The sequence below is a fragment of the Salmo trutta genome, chromosome 17 (assembly GCF_901001165.1).
Source record: "Salmo trutta chromosome 17, fSalTru1.1, whole genome shotgun sequence".
NCBI classification, from domain to species: Eukaryota; Metazoa; Chordata; class Actinopteri; order Salmoniformes; family Salmonidae; genus Salmo; species Salmo trutta.
Genome location: NC_042973.1, coordinates 12,375,424 through 12,392,821, shown reverse-complemented (window position 1 = coordinate 12,392,821; position 17,398 = coordinate 12,375,424). Strand labels below are relative to the sequence as shown.

Here is a 17,398-nt window from a genome sequence, read left to right as displayed (position 1 = left end):
CATTCTACTCAGAAGCAACTCTAGTTTCCAAAACCACAGAGTTTACACCCAGAGGAGTGTCGCTGGTCATTTTGCGGCCCTTAAAGAGTGGCCAATCATCTAAAATGCTGTAGTTTTTCCTATTGGACACAAAAGTCAGTTGGACTTCAGAGCTGGTTTCAGCCAGACTGACTCTGTGATAGAACTATCAATATATCATTTGTAAATACCTCTGCATTTATGTGTACTCAATACTTAAGTATTTCTAAATATTATACAGAGCTTGCACAGTTAAAAATAAGCATTGTCAATGGGACAAACGTTTGACTTTTATGGGTTTTATTGCATGTGAAATATCAGCAGGGCTATTTCATTTAGATAGAGAATGTATTGGATAACTTACTCAGATTGAAATTGTTATAATCCATCAAAATAAACAAGAAAGTAACTCAACAATATTAAAGAATAACACATACAGTATAATATATTTACATTTTCAGGCCTTTGTATCTGCAGAATATCTCTCTACCTGAACCACTGTACTTGTTGTTCATATGAGTTTCTCTCATAATACAATATGCTCATTACATAATTGTAGAATTGGTCCTACAGTTATTTACATTGATTAGCACCATTTTACAACATGTACAATATCTGTGAAATTGAGATATTTACAATAGATTTTGTATTCACAGTCCTGCTGCAACATGAAGATAAGTGTCACCTTGATACAAAACGTTTCATATTCATTTTTTCGGCTTAATATGCCAAAAATCACAATACACACACACAATGCTTCATTACTCTCCATTCTCAAATCTACTTATTAGACATCACATGTATTTTCCTGCATTTCTGGAAATTATCCAGGCACACTTAGAATGTCTTGTCTTGACAGTCTTTTGTCATTCCAGCAGTTACTTCCCTAGTTTCTCCTAGGATGGCAGAATTTTAACTTCACAGATATTTTACATTCTTGAATATCCAGATTGAAAGGACTATATATATATATATATATATATATTATTTAATCTCCTCATTGCATCAGCATTTAATCTTCTCATTGCATCAGCATTTCCAATCTCACTGGATGTTTCTCCAAACACTAGAGACTCAAAGTATATACAGTTCTGAGGTCGAACACGGGCAGTAACCTCATTAGTCGTCACTCTCCCCAGTAAGAAAACTTGTTGTTTGGTGCTGGCACCTATGCACATTGAGTAAAACACATCATTCTCATTCCTGTCTCAATGAGTAAGAGAGGAGTATTGAACAGTATTACTAAATCACAGTGTCTACCAAATATAACCCAGAGGATTGGAAGAGTAAAACATCTTCCTTCATGGTAATCTGGTGGCTGTTTAACATAAAAAAGTAGCCTATACTACAAGTATCCTAATGGAGACCATGCAGGCAGCAATCCAGTTTAGTTAGGTGTAATAACTCATAAGGCAGGAAACTTAAAATGCAGTCCACAGAGCTACTATCTGCTAGTACTCATGGCTAGGTTTGTCATATTAGCATACACTGCTAGTTAGTAACACCCAGTTAATGATGCTGTGCCTAACTAATATATCCCAGATAGATCAGGCATCACTACGGTTTCTGAAAGAAATCAAAAGTTAATAACATTCTCCATTTGCTAGTACAAATAATCACGATTGTGGACTGTTTCAGTACAAACAATTAGTATTTCAGAGTAGCATGTATTTTTTCCCCCTTGTTTTGTTTTGCTCTTCACATGAACAATTGTCATAACTGTGTCAACTAGGACATTGCGGTAGACAGCCGTTTGTCCGCAGCAACATAGGGATGATTCTGCCCTGCAACAGCTGCTGTCTCTATTCTTTTAAGTTGTTTAATCAAAGTATTTTCTTGCTCTTTTCAGAACTAAAAGAGTATTTTGTCTCAATGTTATTTTCTCAAGTGTCTCTAAACCTCAGGGGTAGTTTTACCTCTCAACCTTTGGAGCTCATTCTCACCGGTTGTGCTGAGGCTGGCTTGTTGGTGGTCTGAGTGAGGGTGTAGGAGATGGCTGGTTCACAGGCAGGGCCTGTGCGATGTCCTCACTGGTAGACTGGGTGGCTGGCTTGTTGGTGGTCAGAGTGAGGGTGTAGGAGATGGCTGGTTCACAGGCAGGGCCTGTGCGATCTCCTCACTGGTAGACTGGGTGACTGGCTTGTTGGTGGTCTGAGTGAGGGTGTAGGAGATGGCTGGTTCACAGGCAGGGCCTGTGCGATGTCCTCACTGGTAGACTGGGTGACTGGCTTGTTGGTGGTCTGAGTGAGGGTGTAGGAGATGGCTGGCTCACAGGCAGGGCCTGTGTGATGTCCTCACTGGTAGACTGGGTGACTGGCTTGTTGGTGGTCTGAGTGAGGGTGTAGGAGATGGCTGGCTCACAGGCAGGGCCTGTGCGATGTCCTCACTGGTAGACTGGGTGACTGGCTTGTTGGTGGTCTGAGTGAGGGTGTAGGAGATGGCTGGTTCACAGGCAGGGCCTGTGCGATCTCCTCACTGGTAGACTGGGTGACTGGCTTGTTGGTGGTCTGAGTGAGGGTGTAGGAGATGGCTGGTTCACAGGCAGGGCCTGTGCGATGTCCTCACTGGTAGACTGGGTGACTGGCTTGTTGGTGGTCTGAGTGAGGGTGTAGGAGATGGCTGGCTCACAGGCAGGGCCTGTTCGATGTCCTCACTGGTAGACTGGGTGACTCCTTTGTTGTTCTGGTGCTGTCTGCCTGGAGTAGGTGACCCTGGTACAGTCTGAAGGTGTCGCCTGTTTCTATGAGCGACGGTGCCGTGTTCGGTTTAAACAACATAGGATCTCGGCTCTGGAGATTTGCTAATGACCACTGCTGGCGTTTTCCATCCCTTCTCTCCGTCCAGCTTGACTCTTATTTTTTTTAATTAACCTTTATTTAACAAGGCAAGTCAGTTAAGAACAAATTGTTAATTACAATGACAGCCTAGGAACAGTGGTTTAACTACCTTGATCAGGGGCAGAACGACAGATTTTTTTACCTTGTCAGCTCGGGGATTCAATCTAGCAACCTTTCAGTTACTGGCCCAACTCTCTAACCACTAGGCTACCTGCCGCCCCAAAGATTAGTTCCCTTACACTCTGTCAAGGGTATAGTTCAGAAAAGGGGCGCACTGAATGCCTCCTGCTGTAGAAGCTTGTTTGACTTTCTGGTCTCTATGGTTTTCACACTTTCGTGGCTGATGTGCTTTGGCTGTAGTTTTTCAGCGAGGGGATGGTCATCCAGATCAGACATCCTGTCATGAGTTGCTCTGGTTTTCTCCTGTTGCACTGATAGGTGTGGCTCGGTAGCACATCAAAGCAATGTGTGGGTCTGGTTGTTTGAGAATTCATTTAGCTGTTTGAACAGCTTTTTCTGCAGCGTCATTTGCCTGCAGGTAATAGAGGCTGGAGGTGGTATATGGCTGAAACCATGCTTCTTTCTGAACTTGTCTAACTCAGTACAGACAAACTGGGTAGCGTTGTCGCTAACGAGCTTTGTAGGAATCCCCCATCTCACAACCATGCTTTTGAGGCTTGTGGTAGTTGGTAGATGGTCTGTCTCTGGAGAAGTAGTCCACCGCTACAAGGTATTTGTTGCCTTCAAGCTCACACAGGTCAACTGCGATCTTCTGCCAAAGATCCTTTAGATAAAGGTGTCGTGACAAGTGGTTCTGTCTTTTGAGTTGGTTTATTCTCTGTACAGAACTTGCATTGTCACTTTTCTTGCTTTGTAGGCGCTGATGCCCGGCAACCACATTGACATCTTGGGTCTTTCTCTGGCACTTTGTCAGCCCCATGTGACCTTTGTGTATTTGTTGTAGAACATCTTCTTCCTGTGAAGCTGGAATGACGATCCTGTCTTGATACAGCACTAGTCTATCCAGCTCCGATAGATGTGCTCTCGCTGTGTGGTATCCCTGTAGCGAGTAGAGTAGCCACTTCATTCTCTGAGGCCAGCCTTTCGGATGTGGCTGATAACCATTTGGGGCTCTCGGTCGCTGCATGTCACCGCTCTGATGTCATCCAGCCTGTGTGTAGACTGTAGACACTGGTCTGCTTTCCACCATATGCTTGGACATCTTCTGAGTCTGATATGTTTTCTTTCAGAGGGTTTCTTGACAGTGTGTCAAAAAAACTAGGCTGAAGATTTGTGTTTCCTTTCATAGCTTTGATTATCCATGCCTTCATTAAGAGCATGTGTTTTGTAAATGGTTGTCTTGTTTTCGATTGTCAGGTTCTGGTTTATCTATACTTCCCCCATTGTCCACACTCTTGGACCAAAGCATGCAGTTCATCATTGAGGCTTTTATAACTTGGGCTTCTCATAGCCTATTCATACTTGATATCGTATGCAAGTGGTCCATCTATGGCAAATCCTAAGAAGAAGGACACCTTTTCTGTACTGTAACCACTTCTTATTCCACCCAGATAGGCTGGCCGCACTGGGATTTTGAGTTTGCCATAATTGGCATAAAGTTCTGATTGCTCAACGGTTCCATTGACCCTATAGAGACGGTCAACGATTTCCCTCTCCTTAAAAATGCCTCCACTCCGCCAAAGTTGGGCCAAATCAGCACGTGATAGGCGTGCAAAACACTCATCAAGTTTGGGTTTAGTTACAAGTCTTTGTAATCCTTTATTTGGACCCAAGTAGAAGTGAGCAATGGTGCTGCTCTTTCTCAACAAATAAGACATTTGCCTGTGGGATGACTTCCCAAGTGAGTTCACATATGCCCTTATATTGGTGTCTTCTGCATTTGAACTTGGCCAAAGCAACAACAAAGCCAGATAGTATGGCTCTGGGAAGGGATGTTGCATTCCTATGTCTTGCAATGTTTTCATAAGAATATCACTGAGTTCATTGTGTCTCTTCACGTGTTTAGATCTTGGCTTCAGTGTGTGGAGAATTATATTTACCAAGATGAAATTTGTTTCAACTTTTCTATTTTGCACAGAATTCTGGCGCAGGAATGTGTAGCATTCTGTGATTTTTTCCACTTCCTCTGCAGTCTTGTCTATCTTTTGATGCAACTTTGCAAGTATCCCTGCAAAGGTGTCTGCATTCTTTTCCTCCAGAAACATCCTACGCTCTTCAATATCCACGTTTAATCTGAGTTCAGGTTTGTCCGCTCGTTCTTTAAATATTTCCGCTGGGGAAGAGCAGACCAGTGTTATGTATCTGGTGAAATGATCTGAGATTTTCTTCTGATTCAATGATTCAAGCTCTCCTGTATTGTTGCCTTTTATGTATGTGAAGTAACCATTGAAGAATTCAAAAACTTCCTTGACCTTAGGTTTCAAAGCAATGAGAAATTGTGTATGTTCTTTGATAATATCAACATATCTACTGTTGATTTCGTTATCTTCTTTAGGCACATGTTTGATGGGTAATGTTCCTTTCAGAAAGCTCTGCATGTACATCCTTTTCACTTTATCAGTACCTTCAAAGAATGGCAGGTTGCTTATCATTTCAAAGACTGTCAGTGTAGTTTCCATCTCTCCCACATAACCAGAGGTGTTGTAGGGTGTTTTTGTGAGATTTTCATCAGTTTGCTCTTCCGTTTCATTCTTCATGGCCAGCTTTTGAGCCATTTGAAAGGCCTTTGAGGCTTTTTGTGCTATCTTTAGATTAGTCTCAAAGTCCTCTGGCTTGAGTGGAGTCTTTAGCTTTTCACTCTGAATATTATGTTTAAGATTACTTTTGTAAACCTGTCCAACTGTATCAGCTGTGTATGAGTTTTCTTTGACGCCCATGGCCTTTACTGCCCAAATGAGTGCTTGGGGAAAATCTTGCTCATAGAGGTAGAGATACCTTGCAAGAGCTTGAGGAATAGATGCCCTTGTAACAAACCGGGAAGATGCTTTCACAAAGATGTCTCGGATGGTTTGTCCTCCCTCTTGACTGTGAATTTTTTCTATCAATGGAGAAAAATTAGTCGCCCCAACTTTTTTGCGCTGCCTTTCAACTAGCACACGTTGAATTGTTAGCATGAGGGTGTCTTTTACTACACAGGGTTTGAACAATATATCACAGTGCAGCATGTCCAAGGTTATTTCACTCCGTTTAATGTTGTAGCGTCTGTCCAACTCTTCAAGACATGCAGAGGCTATATCATGATGAAGGATTCGAATTGCTTTGTATCCTCCACGTTCCTCAACATTTAATTGTTTTAGCAAATTGGAGTAAGGCTCCATTCTGTCAAGTACACGATCTTCACCCCAGTAAGCCATTCGCAAACTTTTCAACCCCAAGAATTCCTCACAGAGAGACATAGATATGTCTGATTCTGCATCATATGAGTTCAACAGTGCTAAGAAGGCAAGGAGTTGAGCTTTCTTTGTGCTCATGTCCAAGTCCTTCAGAGTGTTGCTCACAACATCAGCTATGTACTTCTTGTCAAAGTTACTCTTCATGATCATAAAACTGTAGAAGTTTTCAGGTTTTTCATGACTTTCTTTAAGTTCCACCAGTTTTTCCTCAAAATCATCTTGTTCCTTTTTGGTCAGTTTAGCAGTTATCTGCAGTCGGTTTGTTGAGCAGTGTTTGAACTGGTCCTCAGGGTTATGGCAACGAACACAACTCACAATTATGACTTTTGAGTTTGATGAATCTTCTACAGTTCTGCTTGTGTTTTCCTCTTCAAAAGCTTGGCGAATGCAGTTCTGGAGAGCTTGTGTGTTCTCTGTTTCCTTTGAGTCGTCTACTAACAGCAGAACTGGTGTGGATTTCTGGCTCCCGAGCCTCATTAGGTTTTTGACTTGAAAAGCAACTTCAGCTTTTGGTAATGTATTGTCCTTCAACACAGCACATCTGAACTCTTTACGTAAATCCCACATAACATGCATGGCTAAGGTGGTGCCTCCGCAACCTGGGTGGTGAAACAAATTCAGCAAAACACATGTGGCTTTGGGCTCTTGATATTTCACAATCTTTTTCAGGTTGTCATATTTGTCTCTTCTAATGAAAGGCTTTGCTTTGGGTTTCTCACAAAAATAGAAGTTCCACCAGTTGACTTTACCCCCTCTGTAGAATTCCTCTTCAACTTTAATTTTGAAGTCTTGAAACTCTTTGCAATTTTCATCATAGACTTTTTCACATTCATTCTGACACAAAATGTCTAGAGCTGTCATGCGGTCTTCATCCTTTTGTTGGAGAACAACAGTGCTGGAGTCAGAAGATGGAAGGAGTCTTCCTGATGGCTGATTGTGTGGCCCAAGTGACATTATAGTACCATTGACTTCACCGAGTGTTAATTCAAATATTGATTGCCTGGTGATGTCAGACTCACATTTCTCCTGTATCAAGTCTTTCCATTTCTCAAATGTGCTCCTAGATTCACAAATACTCACAATGCTTTCCTCAGCATGTGAGTAGAATGCCAGGAAAGTATCAAAGACAGGATCTCTATCAGTTACAGGTGACAGTAGAAGAAATATGACAAGAGTTCTTCCATTTGGAAGAACTTCAGGTTTGCAAATGAATGAAACCATATGCTCTATCTCTCTGCGTTTTCCCCTGAACCAGTCTTTGTAGTCCAGCTGTCTATCCGATTCCCTGTCAAGGTCATGCCTCCCATTACAAAACACCCAGCTGGTCTGCTTATACAGGTTGAGATTTTTTATCACAACATTTGGTTCGCCTTGGAATTGGGCTGGGAGATGGAGATTTGCCACTCTTGATTCTCTGTATGAACTGCATACGCCACCAGGAGCTGCAGAGTCAGGATCAAAGTCCAGTACACAGAACAATTTCAACTTGCTCAGAAACTGTAGATGTTCTATTTGCTCACTGTGACACTTGTTCACAACAATAACGAATCGATCATAGTAGTCCATCATATTTCCTCCACAAGTTAACAAGTTTTTCAATTTATCACCCTGATTGGTCTCTCTCCTCAAATCTTTTTTGGGGTCCTGTGCAGTCATCATTTGTGGACCTGAAGAAATAATTTCAAAACTAAATCAATTACTGGTGATCCTAACAAATATTACTGATGGTCTTGTTTGTGACAAACTGACAATTATGACTTTTTAACCTAAAAACAGTTATAATGTATTAATACAGGTCCAATGTTAATTGGCTGGGATTGAGATTGAAAGACTCATTTGACTGAATGCAATATTGTTTCACTTACCCATATCCCTTTTCAGACGGGTAGCCAGTTCATTGTGTCCAATTCTCCCTAGAATCTGAAGAGTGACATTTAATGCCTCTTCCTCATAGTGCTTTGTCATCGAGTCTGCTACGTCTGTGCGGGTCTTGCTGTCTTCCAAGTGACTCCGTGCAATCGGTCTATATCCGTTCAGTTTTAGGTCTTTCAGAGAAGACTTAAAGCGTTTAAACTCATCCTGCTGTAAGTCGTCAAGGGTATTCTGGAGCAAGGTAAGTGAACTTGGCGTGCTTGAGATCTGTGAGAATGAAATAGGGTTAGTTTGAAATTGTTTTTTTGGGGCCAAGAAGTCAATCAAAATGGTAATAGTTTGCCGCCACACACCTGTATTGTTGTGTTTAATTTGCAAATATAACCTGCTTTACTAAGCAAGGACTTACAGTATGTTGTGTGTGTGTGTGTGTGTGTGTGTGTGTGTGTGTGTGTGTGTGTGTGTGTGTGTGTGAAGCATACCTCATTAAATAAACAAGATGCTACACAACCCTTACCTTGGACGGTAACATTTCTGCAACCATGGCCTGTGGTTTTGGTTCTTTTTTTCGTGTAACCGTTTTCCCTGATGGTTCCACTATTTTGAGCTCTTCTGTGCTTGGTTCTCTCTTCATGGGGGATACGGTCTGAACTAGTAGAGCTTGACATAGTTCTACTTGCTTCTCAGTTTTCTTTGGTAGATTTCTTTGGTCAACGTTGATGTGTGTGGGGGGTTGTAATATAGGCTCTGGTCCATTGTTTAACTTTTCTAGCATGCCAATTATTTTAACAGCAGGACCATGTTTAATGCCTAGTTCCACAAGATCATTCTTTTTGAAGCAAAACAGGCAATCGCCTGACACTTCCTCTTCCACAATCCGCTCTAGATATTGGTGGTATACCTTCGCCTCTTCCCTTAACCACTGACAAACTTGTTCTTGTGTCCATTTCTTGATGTATGCAGGAAATTGGGATTTATGCTGTAATCCACTCTTCAAATCCTCAAGCATAGACACAATTCTAACAGCCGGACCATGTTTTATGTTCAGATCCAGAAGATCCGTCTTTTGGAAGTATTCTAGGTCTTCCCCTGATACCTCCTCTTCTAGCAACTTGTTTGCATATATGTGGTGAATGTTAACCTGCGTCGTCAACCACTGATGAACTTCTTCCTTTGTCCACTTTTTGATCTGAGTTGCAGACTCCATTGAATGGCTCATTGTGAATCAAATATTACTGAAATAGAGAAGAGAGAAACCATATTGTTGAGTTTTAGCTGTAAGCTTTCTTTGGATTTTTTTTGCCTATACTTTATTATATAATCAAATTCATGAAAACCTTGTTATTTAAGGTAGCCTATATTTAAAATATATATAGTGCCTTCAGAAATTATTCATACCCATTGAAACGCAATTGGTCAGGGTTGTGGACCAATCACGGCTTGACCGTTCTCAATTGGATTTTTGACCAAAGAGCTGGAAGGGGACGTGAATGATGGCTGACAATAATAAGAGGTACATTTGATAGTTTTTCAGTAGAGAAACTACACTCAACAAAAATATAAAATGCAACAATTTCAATGACTTTACTGAGTTAGGTTATATACTGCTCAAAAAAATAAAGGGAACACTTAAACAACACAATGTAACTCCAAGTCAATCACACTTCTGTGAAATCAAACTGTCCACTTAGGAAGCAACACTGATTGACAATACATTTCACATGCTGTTGTGCAAATGGAATAGACAACAGGTGGAAATTATAAGCAATAAGCAAGACACCCCCAATAAAGGAGTGGTTCTGCAGGTGGAGACCACAGACCACTTCTCAGTTCCTATGCTTCCTGGCTGATGTTTTGGTCACTTTTGAATGCTGGCGGTGCTTTCACTCTAGTGGTAGCATGAGACGGAGTCTACAACCCACACATGTGGCTCAGGTAGTGCAGCTCATCCAGGATGGCACATCAATGCGAGCTGTGGCAAGAAGGTTTGCTGTGTCTGTCAGCGTAGTGTCCAGAGCATGGAGGCGCTACCAGGAGACAGGCCAGTACATCAGGAGACGTGGAGGAGGCCGTAGGAGGGCAACAACCCAGCAGCAGGACCGCTACCTCCGCCTTTGTGCAAGGAGGAGCAGGAGGAGCACTGCCAGAGCCCTGCAAAATGACCTCCAGCAGGCCACAAATGTGCATGTGTCTGCTCAAACGGTCAGAAACAGACTCCATGAGGGTGGTATGAGGGCCCAACGTCCGCAGGTGGGGGTTGTGCTTACAGCCCAACACCGTGCAGGACGTTTGGCATTTGCTAGAGAACACCAAGATTGGCAAATTCGCCACTGGCGCCCTGTGCTCTTCACAGATGAAAGCAGGTTCACACTGAGCATGTGACAGACGTGACAGAGTCTGGAGACGCTGTGGAGAACGTTCTGCTGCCTGCAACATCCTCCAGCATGACCGGTTTGGCGGTGGGTCAGTCATGGTGTGGGGTGGCATTTCTTTGGGGGGCCGCACAGCCCTCCATGTGCTCGCCAGAGGTAGCCTGACTGCCATTAGGTACCGAGATAAGATCCTCAGACCACTTGTGAGACCATATGCTGGTGCGGTTGGCCCTGGGTTCCTCCTAATGCAAGACAATGCTAGACCTCATGTGGCTGGAGTGTGTCAGCAGTTCCTGCAAGAGGAAGACATTGATGCTATGGACTGGCCCGCCCGTTCCCCAGACCTGAATCCAATTGAGCACATCTGGGACATCATGTCTCGCTCCATCCACCAACGCCACGTTGCACCACAGACTGTCCAGGAGTTGGCGGATGCTTTAGTCCAGGTCTGGGAGGAGATCCCTCAGGAGACCATCCGCCACCTCATCAGGAGCATGCCCAGGCGTTGTAGGGAGGTCATACAGGCACGTGGAGACCACACACACTACTGAGCCTCATTTTGACTTGTTTTAAGGACATTACATCAAAGTTGGATCAGCCTGTAGTGTGGTTTTCCACTTTAATTTTGAGTGTGACTCCAAATCCAGACCTCCATGGGTTGACAAATTGGATTTCCATTGATTATTTTTGTGTGATTTTGTTGTCAGCACATTCAACTATGTAATGAAAAAAGTATTTAATAAGATTATAAGTCGCTTATGCCTGCCTGTACTAGAGGTTGACCGATTATGATTTTTCACCGCCGATACCGAGTATTGGAGGACCAAAAACCCCGCTACCGATTAATCGGACGATTTATATATATATATATATATATATATATATACACACTCCCTTTAAGAGTGTGCTCCTGATCTCAGCTCGTTACCTGTATAAAAGACACCTGGGAGCCAGAAATCTTTCTGATTGAGAGGGGGTCAAATACTTATTTCCCTCATTAAAACGCAAATCAATTTATAACATTTTTGACATGCGTTTTTCTGGATTTCTTTGTTGTTATTCTGTCTCTCACTGTTCAAATAAACCTGCCATCCATATCTGACTCATCTTCAGAGTCACAGTTCTGGCACACATAAATTGCCTGGCCTGAGGTGCATCATGGGCCCATTTGTTGCATCTCACACACGTCACCCAAGTCTCCTTTGGAAGGCTGTTTGAAAATGGCTTGCTTCCCTATCTTTGGAAACAGCCTTTTGCTAGATTGTGTCTAATTCTTTTCCATTTCTAGTGCCTGCTTCACTGGTGTGTCAGTTAGAATTGCTGTTTTGCAATTTGCAATCTTTCTTTGCAAGCTGGTTTTCGGGGGCCAGCTTTTGGATATGGCCGGATGTCCTCTGGAGTTGGTAGTCCGCTGTCAGCAATGGCAAGCTGGTGCTAGCATAAGAACTGGGCAGGTCTGTGTCTGAGCTCGTGCTAGGCAGGGCTGGAATGGTTCTGGGGACTGGCAGGTTGGTGCTGGGACCTGGCAGGGCTGAAATTGTGCTGGCCCGACCGTACTTGTTTGAATCCACGTCTGCTCACCACTTGGTCAGATCAAATCAAATGTTATGTGTCACATACACATGGTTAGCAGATGTTAATGCGAGTGTAGCGAAATGCTTGTCAGGTTTATGTACAGTGGTCACCCCAGTTTCATCGACTTTACATGTGTCTCCTGGTCCAAATTGATATCTCTGTAGCACTTCTGCTACACTGTCGAAGAAAAGGCTAGTTGCCTCTGGCTTTCTCAGCGAGAGCGTTGGGGGCCGCTTTAAGAAGCCTGTAAATATATGTCAGCTGACCTAGTAATATACTGAACAAGCTGCATCTCCAAATCAGGTGAAAAAAACCTGCCGTGGCTTTGTATAGCCAACCAGTGGTTAGCATGGCTGTCTGGCTCAACTTCTTCTCTGGTAGCCTTTTGACAATACCGAGTCAGAGCCTGTCTTGTGTAGTTCAGGGATATGTCTGCTACTCTAAACGTATATATAATAATCCATTTACAGTAATATTTAATACCATTATTGTTCTGTGTGTCTATGTATACTGGGACAAGTTGTCACATGTGAAGACTTGCCCAAACTGACGTGCTAATGTTGACTAAATCTCAAGCTCAACATAGTACTGCAGCTAAAGTCTCAAAATACACATTGTCTCCTCCAATCAGTGTAAAATAATAATTTTAAACATTCATACCTAACAAAGTTTTATTGCATAAAATGTCAAGTGCCAATTTTTTACTTTTGAAGGGAAAAATAAGAAACTTGTGCTCACCTCAGATTAGAGTGACCTTGACCAAGTTGACCATAGAATATGTAGTCATGCAAAGTAGCTATATGATTTTTTAGATAGCGCCTAGTGAGATAGTGTTGTAGGTATGAACAGTTTGACAACGTACCTCGCTCTCCCCTACTGTCTACAGATTTTCTATTTGTTTCAACTGTATTAGTCTATAAATAAATCTCTTTGACAAAATTCGTCATCTCTCCTATGTCTTATTGGACTAGTAGTTGTTCTGAAATGTTTATTGCTTGCCTACATTTTACTCCCTCTGTTTAATATAACACATAGATTCATTATTCATTTTGGTTGCCGATCCTGACATGAAGTATGTTCTATAGAAAATATTTGACTCTGATGGGTGCTGCAGAAAGTATTTGACTAGCCACAAATTTAAGGAAATTAGAAGGGGGGGGGGGATTTCGGAGGCAAGAAAATGGCCCTGCCGAAATCCTCACCTCTTCTAATTTCCTTAATTTTGTCACTAGAGTCAAATACTTTCTATAGAACAAACTTAGCTTATTTATAGACGAATACACTTTAAACAAATAGCCAAACTGAAAACTGCAGACATTACTAGTGCCTCCCCCATGATCAAACCGCCATAAAAAATAAAATGAAACGAAACCTAACGTGATCACTGACAGCTGCCTTGAAGGACACAAATAAAGATATATTTCTGCTACTAAGATCAGTGAAATGTAGGCTAAACTGACAACGGAGGGAAAAGCAGAAATCTCAACGAGCAAGTAAGTCGCAGACAGAGTCCCAGCTTACAAGAGGCAGAATGTTTATTCACGAGAACGTTCTGAAGTCCATTGTACAGAGACATCATTTTTATTGTTCACTCCTTACTTACACACACACCCACACACACACACACACACACACTAAGGCCCCAGATCTCTTAACACTGTAGATCATTACCCAGCAGACAGTTTCATTCCTCTGAGATTAGGGAAACCTTGAGGGGTCCTCCCTCTCATATCATAAACCCTCAGAGTTCAAGCTAGGTCAGGTCAACTGTTATTGGTGTTTACTTAAACACACATTCCTCTCTTATCCCAGTCCAACCTTGTTAGACTTATGCTTAATCCTTTAGTTACTCATTCTACATGCTAAATAGACCATATCCCTATTAGTTAAGTTTCAGGGTAGAATTATTTAATCATTACATTCAAACAAATCCCTTTACAAGAACAAACACCATTGTAAATACCACCCATATTTATGATTATTTATTTTCCCTTTTGTACATCGTTACAACACTGTATATATACATATGACATTTGTAATGTCTTCATTCTTTTGAAACTTCTGTGAGAGTAATGTTTACTGTTAATTTGTATTGTTTATTTCACTTTTGTATATTATCTACCTCACTTGCTTTGGCAATGTTAACATATTAGGATTTTTGGCACAAGACCGGCACCTCAGATTTTCTACTGTTTGAGCTCCTGTGGAGCTCCTGCACTTACATATAAACAGTACAAGCACCCAAAATGAGTAACAGCACCTATTTTAGTCCAAGTCAAGCAACTAATATGCCTTACCCATTCCAGCTGCATAGAGATTCCATCACATCATTGCCCCTCTACTTTTCTTGTCTGTAGGCTACTTCCTTAAAACAAGGCGTTTTGTTGTGTCTAGATCAGAGTTTGATCACTGAACCAATCAAATTATTGTTTACCATACTTGGGCATAGATCATCCTCATAGGAAGCAGACGTTTGAGATGAGTCAACTCGTAACAACGGCAACACGAAAAGCAGGTCACAAACTAGGGTGTGGTACATTGGTATTAATCCTAGTGATTTACAGGTAGGCCTATTTCACACACAGTACATGGCAAGTATGCCCTAGCATACATTCCTCCGTTGTGTTAAGCAATAATTTAAATAGCTGTGATTACTTAAAGCATTCTCCCCAAGGTGCAACAGCCAAATAAACAGATAATAATAATGCATTAGAATTATAGTCATTTTCACAAGATCTCAAAGCTCTTGACCTGTCAGATGCGTCGTAAAAGGTGGACCAAAACGCAGCGGGTATATAAATACTCATCTTCTTTTATTAGAAGAAAAAAAACAAAACACTTACACAAAAACAACGACGAAAAACAGTCCTGTAAGGCTACACACGGAACAACTACCCACAAAACCCATGGAAAAACACCCCTACTAAATAGGACCTTCAATTAGAGGCAACGAGGAACAGCTGCCTCCAATTGAAGGTCAACCCAATAAACTAAACATAGAAATAGAAGAACTAGAACAAACATAGAAATATATTAACATATAACATAACCCCCAAAAAAACAAAACAAACACACCCCTGCCACGTCCTGACCAACTACAATAACAAAATGACCCCTTTACTGGTCAGGATGTGACATGACCTGGATAACTAACCTCATCTACCAACAATGTTTTAGCACCCACCTGTAAATGGGTATTTAAAATAGGTCTTCAACAATGTATTATATTGAAGAGAAGACCAAAAACAAATGCAATATCCTACATTCACTTTTAATAATGACATTTAAAGATGACCGCAGGCTAGAGATGGAAACATCCCAGTCGTCCAGTAGTTTTAAAAGGCAGTTGTCACGTCCTGGCCAGTATATAAGGTTAATTGTTTTGTAGTTTGGTCAGGGCGTGACAGAGGGTATTTGTTTTATGTGGTTCAGGGTGGTGTGTTTTGTTAAAAGGGTGTTTGTTTTAGTAATTCCAGGTGTTGGTTTATGTTTAGGTATTTCTATGGGGAGTCTAGTGAATGTATGTCTATGTTTGGTTAATTGGGGTTGGGACTCTCAGTTGAAGGCAGGTGTTGTCTATCTGCCTTTGATTGAGAGTCTCATATAGTAGGGTGTGTTTGTGTTTGGAATTTGTGGGTGATTGTACTGTGTTCAGCCCTAGGCTTTGCCAGACTGTTTGTTGTTCATTCGTTTTCGTGGTTTGTTTGTTTTGGAGTGTTCATTTTTTGTAGTTAATAAAAGTCGAAATGAGCATACACGTACCTGCTGCATTTTGGTCCTCATTCACCGACGACAACCGTGACAGCAGTTATTAAATGTTATGCCTACAGTTTTCCCTTTAGCCTCTCTACAACAGAATCAAAGCTGAAACAATACCTTGGAAACAAATCAGAAACTGTCACATACTGACCATGTATCAGGCTCCTTATCTTACCATTATGATAATATACTGACCATGTATCAGGCTCCTTATCTTATCATTATGATAACATACTGACCATGTATCAGGCTCCTTATCTTACCATTATGTGTAACGGCTGTCGTTGAAATGAGACCAAGGTGCAGCGGAGGATGTGTTCATCTTGAAAGGTTTTAATGACCGAATGAACACTATACAAAAAAGAAACCAAAAGAACGACCAGCAACAGTTCTGTCAGGAACAAACTCTAAACAGAAAACATTCACCCACAAACCCCAAAGGAAAAACAGGCTGCCTATGTATGACTCCCAATCAGCAACAACGATCTACACCTGTTCCTGATTGAGAGCCATACACGGCTGAAACAAAGAAAACCACCAACATAGAAAAATAAACCTAGAACGCCCACCCATGTCACACCCTGGCCTAACCAAAAATAGAGAACAAAAAACCCTCTCTATGGCCAGGGCGTTACATTATGATAACATACTGACCAAGTATCAGGCTCCTTATCTTACCATTATGATAACATGCTGACCATGTATCAGGCTCCTCATCTTACCATTATGATAACGTACTGACCATGTATCAGGCTCCTTATCTTACCATTATGATAACATACTGACCATGTATCAGGCTCCTCATCTTACCATTATGATAACATACTGACCATGTATCAGGCTCCTCATCTTACCATTATGATAACATACTGACCATGTACCAGGCTCCTCATCTTACCATTATGACAACATACTGACCATGTATCAGGCTCCTCATCTTACCATTATGATAACATACTGACCATGTATCAGGCTCCTTATCTTACCATTATGATAACATACTGACCATGTATCAGGCTCCTCATCTTACCATTATGATAACATACTGACCATGTATCAGGCTCCTTATCTTACCATTATGATAACATACTGACCATGTATCAAGCTCCTCATCTTACCATTATGATAACATACTGACCATGTATCAGGCTCCTTATCTTACCATTATGATAACGTACTGACCATGTATCAGGCTCCTCATCTAACCATTATGACAACATACTGACCATGTATCAGGCTCCTCATCTTACCATTATGACAACATACTGACCATGTATCAGGCTCATCTTACCATTATGATAACATACTGACCATGTATCAGGCTCCTCATCTTACCATTATGACAAACACTTCATTTTTATTATCAACTAAATCTGACAGTATGAACATGTGAAATGTTAACCCTGATGTCCATTGTTAAAATACACACAATCCTTTTTCCATGTTAGCGATGAGGTGTGTCTGTGATATGAAAAAGTCAAAATAAAAATAATGAAGATATGACATGATTGAATCTGTGTCCTCTTTTCCACCCTCTCTGTCTGCCCTCCTG

At 41.5% G+C, this 17,398-nt stretch overlaps 1 protein-coding gene across 1 annotated transcript; it reads right to left on the bottom strand.

The window, feature by feature from the left end:
• Nucleotides 1-301: 301 nt before the first annotated feature.
• Nucleotides 302-14,454, bottom strand: LOC115151600 (sterile alpha motif domain-containing protein 9). The gene is made up of 4 exons (XM_029695665.1): nucleotides 14,385-14,454; nucleotides 8,658-9,375; nucleotides 8,134-8,407; nucleotides 302-7,935 (listed from the first exon to the last, which is right to left on the bottom strand). Exons 2-4 carry the CDS (start codon nucleotides 9,357-9,359, stop codon nucleotides 4,328-4,330), a joined length of 4,584 nt encoding a protein of 1,527 aa, XP_029551525.1. The 5' UTR covers nucleotides 9,360-9,375; nucleotides 14,385-14,454; the 3' UTR covers nucleotides 302-4,327.
• Nucleotides 14,455-17,398: the final 2,944 nt, after the last annotated feature.